The 19,933-nt window shown below is 34.3% G+C and overlaps 1 protein-coding gene across 1 annotated transcript; it reads right to left on the minus strand.

Moving 5' to 3' along the window:
- Positions 1-17,716: 17,716 nt before the first annotated feature.
- LOC308644762 (ferritin light chain) lies at positions 17,717-18,507 on the minus strand. Its single transcript, XM_081286407.1, has one exon. It carries the CDS (start codon positions 18,296-18,298, stop codon positions 17,771-17,773), a length of 528 nt encoding a protein of 175 aa, XP_081142533.1. The 5' UTR covers positions 18,299-18,507; the 3' UTR covers positions 17,717-17,770.
- Between the last annotated feature and the right edge of the window lie 1,426 nt (positions 18,508-19,933).

A 19,933-nucleotide genomic window follows, 5' to 3' on the forward strand; every position in this document is an offset into this window, starting at 1 on the left:
TGATCCTCTGTCCCTCAGATCTCCGAGAACATGGAGACAATGAAGTCTCCACGGAGAACATTGAAGACAATGGCAGAAGCTCAGGCAAGCAAGGAGGCTGGACAGATCCTCAATAATCTTTCTCTATTACGTATTTCTTGTTGCATTCTAAGGCTTTTTGCTCACTGTTTTTTGTTCTCTAGAACTCTTAACTCCGCTTCCTTTAATATCAAATTTTTTATCATTACCACGTTAGATTATCTTAATTTTACCACTTTTTTCTATCTCTCTAATCTTATTCTCTTATGTTGAGTATTGCTTTGTTCCAACATAATAAATTCTTAGCCTTTCAGTTTCCAAACCTTAGCTTCTGGTTTTAACTTTTTTATTTTTCTGTCTCAACCAATTCTGTTTGGTAATAATTTTTCTTGTATTCCTATTTTTATATTTCCCTCCTTTTAATAACCATGTTTTCCTTTTCTTAAATGTATCTGTTTTTTTTCCTCTATTTTCATGATATTGATGATAATTGAATAGGAGTGATCACCATATGTGAGAAGATGGCATCATTCTTTTTTATTCCTGTTCTGATAGCTGTCACCTCTTTTTCTGTTATTTGTTCTTAAGAGTGTTTTTGTATAAGTAGTTTGGTGTGAGAATACAATTTAATTTTGTTCTATTCACATAATTAATTGTCCCATTGCTATTTATGCAAATAGTTTTGCCCCAATGATCCCCAATTCCACCTGTTAAATTTATCATATTTTCCTCTGGGTGTCGGTCAATTACAGGATTCATTAATATGTTTTTGTTGATCAATTTTTCTAAAATTATAAATATATGTTATATATTCTATCAATCATGTACATAGAGAGTCATGTATAGTTATATTCAGGAATACATACAGCTATATGAATATCTACATATGTATGGAACAAATATAGAAATTCAAGAAAAATCAGAATTGTGATTACATGATGGAGTTGTAAAAGGTGATACATATGAGAGGACCACAAAGAATGTTTCAGAACTATCAACATTGTTCTATTTCTTAAACTCACTAACATGCATACACTGTGTTTACTATACAAATAACTATTAAATTAGACACATGGATTATGCATATACACCTTTCATACATGTCCTTTACTTTTCAATTATAAGTACATGAACAAAATAATTCATTATTCATATTTGTTCAAATGCAGAATTCATATGGAATGCAAAATAGAATTTTTAAAAGGATAAAGTATTTTAAAAAGATAAAGTAAAAAAATATTCTGTTTTGTTCAGAGAAGTAAGTTTCAGATGGCTGTGAAATATCCATGTGCTGATAGATATTCATTTCTGGAGCTCAAAGGAGGAGTCTGCTGTAGACATAAGTGTAAGAATCTTTAGAATGCAATTGATATTTAGCCAGTGAATGAGTGTGGAGAAAAAGAAGATGGCTCAATATTGAACTCTGAATACAATTTATTTCAGAAGTAAGAAAGAAAAATCCAACCAAGGGACAGCAAAAATTATTGCCAAAAGAAATAGGAGAAGGCTGTTTTCAGGGAAAACCAAAGGAGATCATCTTTCAATAAATGACAATGGACACTCATATAAATTATGTTAAGAGATCTAGGAAGACAAGTTCAAAGACAGAGGTCACTGTGCCCTTGAGAGGAGCGGAAACATGATGAGAGCAGTTTCAAAGAACTGAGGAACAACTGGATTATTCTACTGTAAGAAATCGCTCAGAAATCTTTTCTCTCCTTGAATACAATAAAAATGCAATAAATTTCCAAAAATAGCCAGGCAAGCAATAATAACCACCTAAATCAATAAATGTAAAACAGGAAACAAAATTTTATACCGGAGTAAGACAAGGGAGCACAGCAGGCTTCTGTCCTACTGCATGTCTCAAAACCATGCTGGTATTTGTGCAAAAATAATTCCCTAGCAACATCTCAGAATCTTGAATGAAACAACCAAAGGTTGTCCACTCTCCTTTTTATTCTTCTGACCATAAAGCAAAGGAAAAAATATCTGGAAAGAAGGCAGTAAAATGTGGAAAAAATCAAAAGAAGGTAACTCACCTTCATAGAAAAGAAGACCTCAGGACTACACTTCCCACAAGAAAAATAAAGTTCATATGGGTTCAGAATGCACCAAGGTAAGTCACATTTACTAAAAGGCAATGAAGCTTATGTCTCAGGCTTCCCTCACATGACTGTGCTCTAAGACCCTGAACCTACTTTTGTATTCATAATTTTGCATTACTTTTCCTAATAAGGGATATTAATTTAATTAATTACATATATTTGTAAACTCACAAAACTTCAATTCCCTTTTGTCTAACTAGGAAAAGTAAACTAATACAGTATATAAAAAATTCTGAATGAAAAGAGTGAAGATTAGACTGCAAATGATACCACCATTACCTTCCCCTTGCCCACAAAAACTAGAGACAATTTATCCAGATTTCATGAACCTTATCTCACAATGGAAACAAAGCTGGCCCCCATACTGTGTTACTCTCTGGCCCCATAATTGTGTCACTCTCACAACTATTCAAATAAATGTAGTATTTAGGCAGAGAAGAGAAGGTATACGTAAGAAAAAGAAACTGGCTAGAACTCAGAACTATGGCTACATCTAACTGCAAAGGATATTGGGGGATGTAGTCAATTTGAGAGTACAGGACAAAGAAGAAATTTTTTTGGTCAGGAGAGAAGCTTTTAACTGGGATGAACAGTTTAAGTTTGAATGATGAAGACCATGGTATAAAATAATTTCAGATTGTACAGAAATCAGCCTATTTATGATATATGATTGTTGAAACATGTAGTGTGCAAATCAAAAGTGTTTTAAGTTTATCTTAAACATACAATCAAAATATATGTGTGGGAGGGTCTGTGGATGCCTAGGTCAGCATAGGTTACGTTAATAGTAATATGTAACATGTCTGTAATCCCAGCTACTCAGGAGCCTGAGGCTGGGGCTGAAGAATCATAAAACTGAACTCAGAAGCCTGGGTAACATAGGAGCAAGGCCCCTATCTTAAAAAAAAAAAAAAAAAAAAAAAAAAAAAAAAAAAAAGTAGTAAGGAGATGAGACAAGCATGTCAATATATATATAAGCGCCAAAGTTACTACATCTTGTGGTAACTGAAGAAGCTGCTTTGAGCATAAAGAAAGAAAACAGAAGAAGCAAAAAAAAAATGGAACAAATACAAATGTAGGAATATTGGTAATTGATTATAAAAGATTAGTGAGAAGGACAAGAAAAGGATGACTTTCTTGTTCCTGGTTTAAGCAAAGAAATAGCTATTGATGCCACCATCAAATATAAGGAAATTTGTCAGAGGAACATAGATATGGTAGTCTGGATTTTCAAACATTTTTTAATGGAAGGAAAGCATAAAGTAATTATTTAAGTAGATATGTTAGATTAAATATCTGCAGAACAAAAAAAAAAGTTGAGTAGAGATGTCTGGACTATAGATTTTGAGGAACATCAACATTTGTGGCTTGGGTAAAGGTTGAAGAAATGGAAAAATAACCTGGGGGTGGGGGAGACACAGCCAGATGGTGAAAGAAAAACCACCAGGAGCCTGTATTACAGGAGCCATATGACAAGAGAGAGAGAGAGAAATCAATAGTAGGGAAAGATGCCAACAGGTAAGTAAGAGAGATTCAGGAGTGTCAGTTGATATTTATGACAAGGGGCACTCACAGTTGCTACGCTTTAGCTGTGAAGAATGTTCTGTAAGGATACCTTACTAGGTTTTCAGATTTTTCTGGAGCATTTGAAAATCATTCTATTATATTCAAGTTCATCTTTATATAATTGTATCCTTAATCTCTCATTTAAAATATTTATGTAAGATGTAATAACTTAAATAACAAATTGTTGGGTAATATATTTAAGGATATTAGAAACTAAAAAATGAGCATCTGCATATACCATCTTCAGTACTGGTACTAGTTCATATTTTAAAGTACATTCTAAATACTCAACAATAGTGGAGAAATAATCAATAAAATGAAATAATCCATCATAGATAATTGCTGTGAAGCACATCTTCCATGAAATAGAGTGTCTACAAAAATGCAGTAAACAGTATTATGGTTTAGTAACATAAACTTCAATTTCCTAATAAAAATTTAAGATATGTGTAGTAAATGTACCTTATGTGACTATTCTTTTTGACAGCTAAAACAAAAAAAATATTATTTAAAGTAATGGAAATGTACCTAATTCACTAAAAGAAATTTAACTTTAAGCTGCTATTGATCTTTTCAGGCCCTTGAAGAAATAGGGACTCTTTTGATGATTTAGAATATGCTTCTCTCAAGTCTGACTGCTTAATTACCATTTTTTTAGAAAAAAAATAGTACATGCTGTTAATCAAAAATAAATATTTTTCAAATTGGTACTTATTATGTGCTTAGTGCTGTAATGATTTCTAGACTCAGAAAATTCAAAATTATCTTGATAAATGGGCATTATGCTAAGTATTCTTTTTACTTTTATATTTTTCCTCTTCTCTTCCCTTTCTTGAGGTGGCTTAGATTAATACTAGATCTCCGCCCCAATTGAAATGCAAGAGAGCAATCTACATGTGTGGGGCACAGGGTGTCCTGGACAGTAGTTCTTCAAGGTTGTCCAGATAACTTTCAATTCCTGGATCACAGATTCTACATCTTCACATTTTTGCTCTTATTGTCACAGGGATCATCAGACAGCCAATACAGTATTGGAAGGTCAGTGAGGTAATACAGTTCCTGGCCAGAGAATTTTCAAAGCTTCCTTGAATTTCTCATTGGTTCGGCAGTCTAAGCTACAATAGAGATGTAGGAGAACTCTTTCCCAGATTTACAAACCAAAGTCAATGACAAATTTTTAGGACACTAACTCTCTTTTGAAATGAGGCAGTTATTCACACTTATCTTATAGAACTAAATAAAACAACTCCAGATAGAGTATTTTTAGCCATTATCCCTGACTATGGATTCCACTGAATGATGTATTCCAATCCTAATTAATTAAGTCATCTCTATTAATTCTAAAAATATGGTTCCACCTGGCCGACAACAGCACAGTTTCAAGTACCAGAGACAAAGGGTTAAAAGCATGAACACTGGAAAAAGACTGCACAGCCCTGAATCCTGGCTCTACAATGTCTGTAAGACTATGATGAAGTTACTTAAATGTTTTGTGCCTCAGTTTCCTCATCTGTAAAATGGGAATTACTGTGGTACTGTCACATATGATTGAATCGGGTCTAAATTAATTAATATATGTAAATTAGAACTTAAGATAGAGCCCATCACAAAATAAGCTTTATCTAATATTAGATTACATCAACATTGGCTAGAATAAATTTCCTCTCATTTTCAAAAACTTGATTCCTCTTACATTTTGGTAACTAATTTGTTGGTCAAAGCTCAACCATTATCTCTTTCTGATCTTCTAAGCAAAGCAGAAAGAAAGAAAGAAAGAAAGAAAGAAAGAAAGAAAGAAAGAAAGAAAGAAAGAAAGAAAGAAAGAAAGATTCCAAAGGGTATATCCAGAATCAGAGAAGCATGACTCATTCATTTATTCAACATGTATTTTTAAGTGCTTACAATGTGTAAGGTGTCTATAGTTTTTTGATTAGAAAATAGGAGCAAGTCTGTCCTCAATGGCTCCTCCTTCATATTTGAAACACTTCATGTGGCTAGGCTAAAACTGATGGATGCTAGAAAGTGTGTATGCAGGCTATGGCATAGTGGAGAAGTCAGTTCTCTGCTGCTGTGACAAAATACCTGAAAAATGAACTCAAGAGAGAAAAGAATAATTTTGGCTCACAGTTTCAGAGGTTGTAGTCCTTGGTTATTTGGCTTCATTGCTTTTGGGCTTTGTGGCACAGCACTACATTATTATGGACACATGTGTCAGAGGAAAGTTACTTACCTCATAGTGGCCAAGAAGCAAAGAAAGGTAAGAGAGGACCAAGGTGCCAGGGTCTACTTTAAGGGCATACCCCCGATGACCTAACTTCTTTCCACCATGTCCCGTCTCCAAAGGGTTCCACCACCTCCCAGTGTGCTATGTTCAGGGTATCAAGGCTCAACATATGAGCCACTGGGGGACATTTAAGACCAAATCATAATAAGTAGAAGATGAAGAATGGGGATGCCAAGTCAGCTCAGTGGGGAGCAGGATTCACAGAAGTGATCAGATCCAAATGGACCCCTGAAACCTGGCTGAAAATCCCAGCCTATTTCAGGGGTTAAACATATTCTTCTATCAAGAAGCATTATAAAAATCTCTACCATTTAAAATTTGATTCATAATGAAACTTTATCTTGACATTGTTCTCAAAACTTTAGGTGGCATCATAAGGTTAGAACAGTGATTGAATTATCTAACCTATTATTTTCTTTCTTTTTACACTTCTTCTTTAAAGAGAAAAGAAAATGCCATAAACATTACTCTCAAAGATAAAAAGTTGGGGGGCGGGGAGCTACTGAAATACTTGAATACCAGAATGTATTTAAATGACAGAATCCCATCAATGAATACTAAGCTGAAGGGTAAATGGAACTGTAGGCAGTTGTAATAGCATTTAACTTTTTCTGTATTTTAGGCTAATGTTCAAATCCACAGTTTTGTCAAGTTTGGCTTGGCAGTTGCATCCCACTCATTCTGAGGGCGTATGGCAGAGAGAAGAGAAGCCAGTCTGCTCAGAGTAGATGGATCTCAATCTCTTACTCATCTCATGGCAGAAAAGCTTTCTTTAATTGTAGTGCTGCCAACATGTAAAATGAGGAGCAGATGAAGTGGCTTTTACTCATCTGCAGATTCTTTGGGACATTGATAACTTCTTCCGTGTACAAAGAACATCAGAGTAAGCACAGCAACTTAGAATTAGGAAAGATAGATCTGGGTTTACTATTTCACCTCTGTAGTTAAAAGAAAAGGGGCCTAAAACCCTGGGAAGATCAAATGGGCTGAACAAAATCATACATATAGCCAATAGTGACATGAAGACTACAATCTTGATTTCCTGGATTCTAATCATGTTTTACCTGCACTGCATCATAAATTCTTATTGATTATTTTTAGTGAAATAAAGTACACCTTCAGATTCTAGCAAGTGATCTGGAGACCTTCTTAAATTTAAGAACTGTGATTTTTTTTTTTTTTTTACTTCAGATGCAACAGAGCATAACTGGAAAATGCCAATGATACCTCCAGGCATTCAAGTATCTATAATACCAGACCAATGTTTATTTATACAGCTATTAAAATACACTTTTCCAAAAGCACATTTTCTTCTAAAGTTACATATTTCACATTGCAAGTTAATTGCTTTTTTAGATTTTACTAAAGTTTTATCTTTCACAATAAGAGCAAATTTCAGACTATTTAGAACATTTGCTGAATCAGCCTCACAAATCATTTTTTCTTGTTTCCACATAGAGCTTGTGGTGGGCTTGACAACATCGAATTTCCAAGTTGCCATGTAATTTGACAATCCATTTTTAATTTATTGAAAATGTTACTTTATAGATGAAAGCATTAATAATTTGAATGTATCCCCACCACTAGCACCTGAATTTCTTTCTGGAGTAATTTCCATAGAGAAACACAATCTTGCAGCAGCACTTTGAATGAATTTTACTGAAAATATGAGATGAGAAAACAAAGCCACAATGAAATAAATGTAAGTGTTCAGTGACCTATAGACCTATAGACTATCAAAATAATCTAAAGCAATGTGTTATATCTATTTTGTCATAGTGTCCTGTATTTTATTAAATTCATCTTTTAGTGTACACCTCAAATGCAGTGCTTTCCTTATTTAAATTAGCATGAAATATGATTATATAGGATGTGTCCTTCTGTTCTTCTTTTCCATATATATATATATATATATATATATATATATATATATATATATATATTAGACATTTTAAAAACTGCAGTATCCAAAGCAAGCATAGCACATTACATAACAAAGACCCTTTCTTCTCCTTTTTCAACAAGAGAACTTTCAGTTGTTAGATTGAGTCTCTTCTGAAGAAACCCTTCAGTGATGTATTTAAAGCATTTTTGAATGGTCCTCAAAATTTCAGTAAGTTCATTCCAAGAGGAGAGAGCTTATTTCTATGATCTCCTTCAGCAATTTGCTCTTTGCAGTTTTCCTCTCTGTCTTCAGGGCTTTGATCCTGTTCTGAAAAAGGCTTTTTGTCTCCAGGTCAGAACTCTTCTCTGCAGTTCTTATGCAATGGTCCCAGGTTCATGCTGATCTTCACCATTCTTTCTTCTACTTCTCACTGGTTGGTAGTGATCTTTTTGTACTGAAAATGTTACTTTTCCAATAGGATAGTCCTCCTCTCCTGTATCAATACAATTAATCTATAACTGTACTAGGGATTGTTGAGATTGAAATAATTTTTGGATTTGGTAGTACATGTATTAGATCATTCAGAATAGCTTTATTTTTCAGTTATAAGTTACAAACAATCATTTTTAGGTCTCAAACTAAAGTCTATAATAAAATTTGGTATGCAGGTCATAAACAAAAAGTAATTTTTCATAGTGTATAGTCTATATTTTGCTCCAATATTCCATATAAGTTTAGGAATGAATTCCCAAATATAAAGATGTAAACAAGTAGTATATTATACATTTTGAGCTTTACCCTTTCATATTTTATTCAATAAAATAACTGTCTAACTCATGGCATTTATTCTCATACAATAAAAAGCTTCCTTATTCTATCATAATAAACCAAAAGGCAAAATTTTAAATCCTTTAGATACGTGGAAAAGAATGACAGCAAATTCAAAGAAAAACATTTACCTTTAAAATTGGATTGGGAAAATTTATTAACTTCATATAATCCAAATCTATATTATACTTTAAAATAAGAGTGGGAGGATTGCCTTTTAAAAGAAAAGTATGATCTAAGATTAAAAAGTATTATGGTTAACATGTATTTCCTTGATAAGTCTTTTAAAATGGACTTGTTGTATGCAGTCTAAATCTGCCTTATCAGCTTATTTTTTGAAACTTTTTCAAAAGCAAAGCTAGTAGTTGATGTTTGGTAACTGGAATTTTGTTAGCCTGGAATTGTCAGAGATAATCTTTTTTACTAGGAGATTGCTCTCTAAAAGTAAAAGGAATCAAAACGAAAACAGAAAATAGAAATGGAAGCAAAAGATGTTTCAACATACCTGATCACTCCTAGGCATTTCATTTATAAAAGTCAAGAAACTCCATTTATTGCTCAAGAAGAAATAAGCAAATGATTAAGGGTTACCTGTCATTGAGGAAAATTGACAGCAGGAAAGAGAAGACCAAGACAAACAAGCACAATAATTTAACTTATAGAAAAGGTAACAACACAACCAATAAAAGAGAATTTAAAAGTTTTGACTTTTTCAGAATGATTTGAGAAATTACTATTTTCATGAAAATGGGATTATGGTAGTCAGAATAACAATTTAAAAAACAGTTAAAACATTGTTATCACCATAAAAATGTACTGAAAACAATGATACAATAAATAGATGAAGAAAAAAATCTGTTCTATGTAAAGCAAAATAAAAGAATCTCCTGAAACGTAAGGTAAACCATGAAAAAAAATCAAATTACAAGTGTCAAGTTGAAAGTCATAAAGGGTTTATTCAGAAACTCCACCATCTAATCCACAGAGGACTGGAAGGAAATTAAAATGAAGAAGAAAAGAAAGAACGAAAGAAAGACCAAAAATAAAATTTTTCAAGTCTGAACAAAAAAATTAGTCATAAGATGGAAATTAATTATCAAAAATAATGTTGGAAGGAAGTAAAAAGACTTTTATATAGATACAAAAAAGGACAAAGACAATAAGATAAGAAAAAAATCTAAAATATTCTAAAAACATAACATACTCTTTTCTTCACCTATTTCTAGAGACCTTAGCTACTATAATAAGGTAAGAAAAGGAAATAAGTGGTGTCTTAGAATAAATTCCATAACAAGTGGACCTTGAAGCAGGTTCTTAAGGTAAATATCAGGGAAACAAAAGTAACCGTTCTGAAATATTCTCCAAAAATTGCATTCTCCATATCAAAGCCTACTCTCAAAGCAAACTAGGTTTATTAGAGCTTTATCTGATCTAGACAATGGGCAACTACACAACTATAAGTCATGTTAATCTTGCTGTCTCCTATAAGAGGGGAAAAAAATAAGAAACACTTATAAAAGTTAATTTCCAGAAGTCAAGCCCACTATGAAAAACAAGGAAACAAAAAGTTTCAAACAAAACACACATTATAGAATGCTTCATTTCCCAAGAGTCTTCTGCCACTACATCAACAGAGCCCAGTAATAAGAGTGGATCATAACTGAGATGAGATATGCAGCCTCTTTTTAAGGAGTTTCCATGGAAACCAAAACACAACAATGAAGACAAAACTAAAAAGACTACAAGAAGCTACTGACTCCTATGACAAACATTAAATATAGCATAACATTCTAGCTAGATCAACATGGAAGTTCACACTAAATTTACACTATTTATCTCATTTATTTTTACTTGGTACACTGTCTGGCTTTCAAATAAATACTTGCAAAACATACTTAAAAGCTTCAAAGTACATTGTCTGGACAGGCAAAGTAACCTTCCAAACCAGACACATCTGTAGATGTCAGAGATCATTCAGTTATCAACCCAGAATTTAAAGACACGATTATTAATATTCTTAAAGTTCCAGTGGAAAAAGTGGCTAATGGTCAAGAACAAACTGGTAATGGAAGCAGAGAGATAGAAACACTAAGGAAATATTAAAATGAAATGTTAAAAATCAAAAGCACTGTTAACAAATTGAAGAATATCTTTGATGCCCTGATCACTAGATTAAACAGATCTAAGCCAAAAGAAAAGCAACAATTAAAATAGAAGATCCAATACCCATGGGACAATTACAAATGATGAAACATATACATAATGGGAATACTAGAAGGAAAAGAAATAAAGACGTTGAAGACACTTGGAAATAATAATGGCTCAGAGTTTTCCAAATTGAATTACACAAACAACCACAGATTTAGGAAGCTGAGACAATATAAAACAAAACAAACACAAAAATATCTACATCTGAGCATACCATAGTCAAATTACAGAAAACCAAAGACAAACATAAATTGTTGAATGAAGCCAGAGGGAAAAATAATTGCTTAGCCACACTGATAGAGGATAAAAATAACATGAGATTTCTCTTCAAAATCCATGTAGCAAGAGTGAGCTATTTAAAAAGTGTTGAATGGAAGAAGAAAACATAGGTCTGGGTGAGTCAGGGTTTCAGTAAGACATTCATCTGAGTTTGGACTCTCTGATCGATCTCTGTTTCTGTGGCCTTAAATATTGTGGAGTATTTTTTCCACAATTTTCAGGTTTTGAACATACCTTTATAAGGGTCCATCCACCCCATAAAGGTTATATCTGGAGGTAGAGATGAATTTGAAGCAGTTTCTCTAGGAGAACTTTGTTTCCCAAGTACCACAAAACTACAGAATATTTCCCTCTGCCTTTATTAAGAATTTTCTAGCCACATCTACAAAGTACTCTTATGTTCAAAATTATGGTTTTATTAATATTATATTCTTAATTTTCAGTAACTTTTACTGGCCACAGTGTATTATATCTTACCCAGAAACCATTGCCTCCTTTTAAAATATTATTTATAAATACATTTTACAATGTAGTTTAAATTCTAGAATAGAATTACATTTTTACTCTTTATTGCCCAAATTAATATATACACACTGCTCACAAATCTACAAATAAAATCAACTTTTTTAATCATCCTGGATGAAAAATATTTATACATATGTTAAATCTGATTTTTATATGATTATATATATGTACTTTTGCAACTGTCCTTTAATAAAAAATATGGCAATATTCTGCATTGGTAGAATTTTTTTTTTGAAAGAATAATGAATTATAGGAGTACTTAAAAGATAAGACCACAGAGCTTTTGCAGTTAATCATATTACTTATTTTAAAAAGTACTAATAAATTAATTTGCTCATCTTGAATTCTTGATGTTCACAATAAAGGCCTAGTAACAGAGGAATAGTGTGCATTACTAGGCAAGTTAAATAAATTATCGTGGTTTTATGATCTACAAAGTGAACCTAAAGTGGCTGTTCTATTTCCTAGTACATCTTCTGCATATCTCCCAGATGTTCCTATCGCTCAAGTTTTTTGAATATCCACTCCTATGGTAACTTCATATTTCTCAAACTTCAGTCGTTTTCTATTTCTTGTCTTATTTTACTTTCTTGAATCTATTCTGCCAGCTTTTTTTGTGCTGTCTGAAAAGCATTCAGCTATCTGAACATCTGGAAATAAAACCTTGCAATTAACAGTCACATTTTCATCACTGGAAGTCTGTTAGTTTGTGAACATCTTGCTGTTGCCTTTCTACTAGGTATGTTGAGAAGCTGCACCATCTGGGTCTAATGAAACAGAAATGAAAACTGAGCAATAGAATACTCAAAGGAAGGTTGCCCAAAGCATCTCTGTACCCTATTTCATCTAGGCACTTGTTTTATATTTTTGGGGGACTGAGTGCTTTTTTTTTTTTTTTACTCCACATTGCTGAATGGCCATTAACACAAAGTAAGTACCAATGTCCTTGAACAATGATTTAAAATGTAAACACTTTGATGGAGCTAGAGGTCTTAACATGAGTTTTGAATCTTAATAAAACAGCACATATCTTTTACATATCTAGTCTCATTATGACTTGAATTATATCAAATGATTTAGGAATCTAATACTTTGTCTTGACTGTCACACAGAAAAACATCTAATTTATGAGGCTCTAAACTACTGTATTATCTCAAATTCTGGCTCCCTTACTACAGAAATATATAGCCTCTCAAGAATAAAATGTAGGTGACACTTTATATAACTCCTGTGAGTGGTTAACTATATATTTTCTAAGCTATTGGGCTGTTTTTTATATGATTCATTTAAATGTAAATTAAATTTTGTATTAAGAATTGTAGATCAGTAAATAAAAATAGAAATAGTGGAATCCACAGGTTTTCTAATTGGACTAAATTAATTCCAAGTAATTTGAAGAATCAATTTCGGTACAGATTTGACAGGAAAAAAGGTGTAGGGGACGTAGATGGTAGAAGTGAGTGGAGCTCCAATAAGCTTAGCATCCTCATCAGAAAAATTTGACTTTAACCTGTTTTTCATATTAAGCTTCTTTGTATTTGTAAGATAATTTATTTTAAAAACATTTTTAGTTGTATATGGACACAAAAGCTTTATTTTATTTACTTATTTTTGTGTGGGGCCAAGGATTGAACATGTGCTAGGCAAGTGCTCCATCTCTGAGCTACAATCCCAGACTTAAAAAAAATTAATTAAAAGTCATTTATATTGTCAATGCTTAACTCTAGAAATGAAAAAAGAAAAAATATTTGATATGACAATTTTTTCCCAGAGTCTAATTCATAGTTAATTCATGAGAGTATTAGGATAGTTTCTCTTTACTTTAATTTCTATGGTCAATTAAATGGACCAAGTAGAGAGCTAAAGAGAATATACCAAAGAGAAAAAAAGAAAATAGAAAAGAAACAAACAAACAAAAAAAAAAAAAACAAGAAAGCATCAAATTTATAATATGATTCAATTAAACAAGAATTTGCAGAGCTGCTTTAAAAATGTATTTTTTAAGAAAGATTGGTTAATCACTATAGGTGATCATTTTAGCTTTAGTTACGTGTATTAGTGTGTGTGTATGTGTTAGCTTTTTGTGACTGTGACCAACAAGCCTGATAATATCAATTTAGAGTAGGAAAGATTTACAATTTACAGTAGGAAAGACTTACAGTTTCAGAGGATTCAGACCATACTTGGATGACTCTATGGCAGAAACATCATGGTGGATAGGCTCCTTCAGTAGCCAGGAAGCAAAGAAATAGAGGGGAAAAGACCCAAAAGATGATAAACTCCTCCAGTGATCTACCTCCTTCAAGTAGGTCTCACTTCCTAATAGTCCAATTGGCCATCAGTGGATGAATCCACTGGTGAGATCAGAGCCCCCATGATCCAGTCAGTTTCCCCAGAGCCTTACCTCCAAACCTTGCTTCACCAGGGACTTGCTTTCAACACATAGCTTTGTGGGAAAATTCCAGATTCAAACCATATACAATGTGCTATAGTGGGAACTTGGTATTCAGAGTGATACAGTGTATTGGGAGGTGGTAGAACCTTTAAAAATTTGAGCTTAGGGAGAGGTCCTTTGGTCATCAGGAATGTGCCCTTAAAAGGGATTGTGGGTCCACAGTCTCTCTGGCTCTACTTTGTTATTTAAAATATGACCACTTGCTTCTATATGCATTCCCACCATGATGTGTCTGCAATCACCATGCTTGCCAGAGCCAGAACTAACAGGTGTGCCCAGTTCTAAGCTTTGACCTTCAAAACTGCAAGCCAAATAAACCTCTTAAGATAGCCTCTTCAACAAATGGTTTTGGGAAAACTAGAAATCCATAAGCAACAAAATGAGATTAAACCCCTATCTCTCACCATGCACAAAACTCAACTCAAAGTGGATCAGGACTAGGAATAAAACCAGAGACCCTGTATCTAACAGAAGAAAAAGTAGGCCCTAATCTTCATCATGTCGGATTAGGCCCCAACTTCCTTAATAAGACTCCTATAGTGCAAGAATTAAAGTCAAGAGTCAATAAATGAGATGAATTCAAACTAAAAAGTTTCTTCTCAGCAAAAGAAATTGTCTGTGAGGTGAATAGAGAGCCTACATCTTGGGAGCAAATTTTTACCCCTCATACATCAGATACAACACTAATCTCTAGGGTATATAAATAACTCAAAAGCTATACACCAAAAAAAAAAATATCCTGATCAACAAATGGGGCAAGGACCTGAATAGACACTTCTCAGAAGATATACAGTTAACTAACATATGAAAAAATGTTCATCATTGCTAGCAATCAGAGAAATGAAAATCGAAACTACTTCATCTCACTCCAGTCAGAATGGCAGCTATTATGAAGACAAACAATAATAAGTGTTGGCGAGGATGTGGGGAAAAAGGTACACTCATACATTGCTGGTGAGACTACAAATTGGTGCAGCCAATATGGAAAGCCGTATGGAGATTCCTTGGAATCTGGGAATGGAACCACCCACCATTTGACCCAGCTATCCCTCTCCTTGGTCTAAACCCAAAGGACTTAAAAACAGCATACTACAGGGACACAGCCACATCAATGTTTATAGCAGCACCATTCGCAATAGCTAAACTATGGAACCAACCTAGATGTCCTTCAGTAGATGAATGGATAGGGAAATTTTGGTATATATACACAATGGAATATTACTCAGCAATAAAAGAGAATAAAATCATGGAATTTGCAGGTAAATGGATAGAGTTGGAGAGGATAATGCTAAGTGAAGTTAGTCAATCCCAAAACCCAAAATGTCAAATGGTTTATCTGGTATAAGGATATTGATTCATAGTTGGGTAGGGAAGGAGCCCAAGGAAGAATAGAAAAAGTCTAGATAGGGCAGAGGGATGGGAAGGAAAGGGAGGGGTCAGGGTGTTAGCAATGATGGTGGAATGTGATGGACATCATTATCCAAAGTACATACATGAAGACACTAATTGATGTGAGTATACTTTTTATACAACCAGAGATATGAAAAAGTGTGTTCTATATGTGTAAAATGAATTTTAATGCATTCTGGTGTCAAATATTTTAAAAATAATTAAAAAATTTAAAAAAATTTTTAAAAAACCACATCTTCATAAGTAGGTGTTGGAATATAGTAAACAAAAGTGTATATTCACATACATAGTTTTTAGAACTGGCTAGATAAGCATTAGGATAGAGTGTTAGTCCGATTTTCATAGTTATGACCAAAATATCTGACAAGAATTAATTAGAGGAGAAAAAGTTTATTTGGGGTTCGTTGTTTCAGAGATTTCAGTCAAGCAATCCCATTGCTGTGGGCTCAGGTGAAGCAGAATATCATGGTGGAAGGGTGTAGTGGAGGAAAGCTTCTTAGCTCAGGGCAGCTAGAAAGTAAAGAGAGAGAGCCAGACAAAATACAATTCCTATGGGCATTATCCCAGTGATCAACTTTCACCAGCCACATCCTACCTGTCTATACTTACCACCCAGCACAGTAGTTCTTTCAAATTATTTATCTATTAAATGGACTAATCCACTGGTTAGAATAGAGGTCTCATATAAAATCAAGGCATTTGCAGGTAAATGGATGGAGTTAGAGAAGATAATGCTAAGTGAAGTTAGCCAATCCCAAGAAACCAAATGCCAAATGTTTTCTTTGATATAAGGAAGCTGATTCATAGTGGAATAAGGAGGGAGATCATGGGAGGAGTAGACGAACTCTAGATAGGGCAGAGCGGTGGGAGGAGAATGGAGGGGACACGGGGTAATTAATGATGGTTGACTGTTGTGATCATTATTATCCAAAGTACATGTAGGAGGACACGAATTGGTGTGCGTATACTATGTATACAACTAGAGATACGAAAAATTGAGCTCTATATATGTAATAAGAGTTGTAATGAATTCCACTGTTATATATAAATTAAAAAAAAAATTTTAAAGAATATAGGTCTGATAATGTTCACCTCTGAGCATTAACACATGATCTTTTATAGGGGATAACTCATGTCCAAACCATAACACACAGTTAGTAGAAATCTTCACAGTACTTCTTTTCTTTTTTATTTTTCAATGTGTACGTTTTTATTTCTTTTATCTTTTTTCCTCTGGCAATGGCTAGGACTTCTAGTACAACAATTGAAGAGAACTGGTAACAGTGGGTTATCCTTTCTTATCCTGATCACAGAAAGAAAGCATTCAGCCTTTCTCTATTTAATCAGCTAGCTATAGCTGCTCTATAAGTGCCTTTTATTAGATTGAAGAAGTTCCTAACTATTTCCAGTTTGCAGAGACTTTATCATTAATGGGCACTAAAATTTGTCAGATGTATTCATAGGATCATATAATTTTATCTTTAATCTATTAATATGATGATTTATATCAACTGATATTCAAAATGTGAAATCAAGTTTGCATTTCAGCAATATCACTTAGTCATGGTGTGATGTCTCATGTATATATTACTGGTTTTGAATTAATAATATTTTGGTCAGGATATTTTCATCTACTTTATTAACACTGTGATGGCAAGTTTGGTTTATTTGTGTGAGGGTGTGTTTATATTTAGTTTATGTTTCTTTTCTTACTTTTTAAAATTATTATAGCATTGTAGTTATATATAATAGTTAGGTTCATTTTGACAGAATCATACATGCAAATAAATTGATTTCAATCCCATTCACCCTTTTCCTCTCTTCCTCCCTCCCCCTATTCTCTTTACTCTTCTTATCTTTCTTTCACTCCTTTGTTTATCTATTTTTTGATTGGTACTTTCTTTATATACATAAAGGTGAAATTCCTGGTGGTGCATTCATATACACATATAACCTGATTTTGTTAAAATGATTCCATATTCCCTCCCTTTCCTATCCTTCTTCCTCCCTCTCATTTTCTTTTTCTTTTTTTTTTTTTTTTTTTTTGCTGGAAAAAGCTTTAATTTTTATTTGGTCCAAGGCTTGGGAGGGGCTCCATGGTGGTTAAAAAGCTGCCTAGGGGTTAGAGGGAGAGGCTCAGGCCAAAGCCCTGATGCCAGAAGATGCAAAGGAGCCCCATCAAAGGCCACTGTACTCCAGGGCCTCTAGTCATGCTTGAGGGTGAGTCTTTCGAAGAGATACTCGCCCAGGCCAGCCTGGGGGCCCGCCAGACGGTGGAGGTTAGTCAAGTGGTCCCCCATCTTCTTGATGAGCTTCACCTCCTCATCAAGGAAGTGGTTCTCCAGAAAGTCACAGAGATGTGGGTCTGTGCGGGTAGAACCCAAGGCATGAAGATCCAAAATGGCTTGGTTCAGGTTCTTCTCCAGAGCCAAGGCAGCTTCCATGGCGTCCAGGGTGTTGCCCCACTCATCTTGAGAAGGTTTCTGCACGTCCTGGAAGAGGGCGCGGCCGCCGCGCTGGTTTTGCATCTTGAGGAGACGCTCGGAGGCCTCGCGCTTTTCCTCAGCCAACTCGCGGAAGAAGTGGCCCACGCCCTCCAGAGCCACATCGTCACGGTCGAAATAGTAGCCCAGAGAGAGGTAGGTGTAGGAGGCGTGCAAATGCAAATTAATCAGGCGGTTGACGGCAGCCTCCACCTCGGTGGAATAATTCTGACGAATCTGGGAGGTCATGGTTGGTCGTCAAGAAGGAGCTAACCACAAAAAACGGAGTTGGCTGGTCCTGGAAGCAGGTTCTGGGAGAGCAGATGGTCCCGGAGATTGCAAATGGAGATCAGATTGGAAGGCGGTTGGAAGCTGGAAGAAAAGGGAGTCCCCGGCTCTGTTCCGTCCAAGCACTGTTGAAGCAAGAAGCAGACCCGTGGGACCTCCAGGCTCGTTCCCTCCCTCTCATTTTCTACCTTCTACTCCATAGATCTTCTCTATATATTTATGATAACTGGTCTCCCCCACTACCTGCTTTCTCTTATTTTGTTCTAGCTTCCACACATGAGAGAAAACATTCAATCCTTGATTTTCTGAGTCTGGCTTATTTCACATAGCATGATGTTCTCCATTTCTATTCATTTACTAGCTAATGCCATTATTTCATTTCTCTTTCTAGATAAAACTCCATTGTGTATGTATACCACATTTTCTTGATCTATTTGACACACATCTGGGCTGATTCCATAATTTGGCTATTGTAATTTGTGCTGCTGTAAACATTGAGGTGAATATATCACTTAGTCTGCTGACTTTTGGAGAAACACCATGGAATAGGATAGCTGCATTATGTGGTGGTTCCATTCCTAGTATTTCAAGGAATTCCATGCTGCTTTTCAGAGTGGTTATATTAATTTGCAGTCCCAACAACAAAGTATAAGTGTACTTTTGTCCCCACATCCTTGCCAGCATTTATTATTATTTTTGTTCTTCATAATTGCCATTTTGACTGGAGTGAGATGAAATTTTAGTGAAGTTTTGATTTGCATTTCCCTCATTGCTAGAGATGTCAAACATTTTTTTCTTGGCCATGTGCTTTTTTTTTTTTCTTTGAGACCTAGCATTTGATTTATTTTGGAAAAGGCTCCATGAGCTGCTGAGAGTATAGTAAATTCAGTTATCCTGAGTGAGATATTCTGTAAATGTCTACTAAGACTATTTGATTTATGGTACTATTTCAGTTGAAAATATCTTTATTGACTTCATGTTTCAATGGCTTATTAGTGATAAGGGTGTGTTGAAATTACCCAGTATTATTGTTCTGGAGTTTATTGAGATCTAATGTCAAGGAGTATTTTTTGTTTGTGTAATTGAGTGTGCTGACATTTGGGGCATATATTTTTGCTATCATTCTATCTTCTTGTTAGATTGTTCTCTTTACAAGAATGCCATGGCCTTCTTTGTCTCTCCTGATTAATTTTTTGCTTGAAATCTGCTTTGTCAGTTATGAGAATAGTTACTGCTTCTTGTCCTGAACTTCATTTTCATGGACTAACTTTTTTCAAGTTTTTCAACTTGAGCTTGTGAGTGTCTTTGCCTAAGAAATGAATCTCTTAAAAACAACATATAGTTGGATTTTTTTATTATCCATTCTGCTAATCTGTGTCTTTTTTGGGGGGGAACTGAGGCCATTTATATTCAGTATTATTGCAGATATGTATTTGCAGTTTCCTGCCATTTTGATTTTTTGTCATATATAATTGTCTTGATTCTCATTTGTGTTATTAGTCTTCTATTGATCTCCCAATCCTGAATTGGGAGCTTTGGGATTTGTTCTTGGTTCCTCTATGTGCAGTTTACCTTTGAGTACTCTTTGTACTGCTG

The sequence above is a fragment of the Spermophilus citellus genome (assembly GCF_964194105.1).
Source record: "Spermophilus citellus genome assembly, chromosome: 3".
NCBI classification, from domain to species: domain Eukaryota; kingdom Metazoa; phylum Chordata; class Mammalia; order Rodentia; family Sciuridae; genus Spermophilus; species Spermophilus citellus.

What these genes read in the sequence shown, in the direction of transcription:
- LOC308644762 (XM_081286407.1), bottom strand. Translation starts at nt 18,298, where the DNA reads ATGACCTCCCAGATTCGTCAGAATTATTCCACCGAGGTGGAGGCTGCC.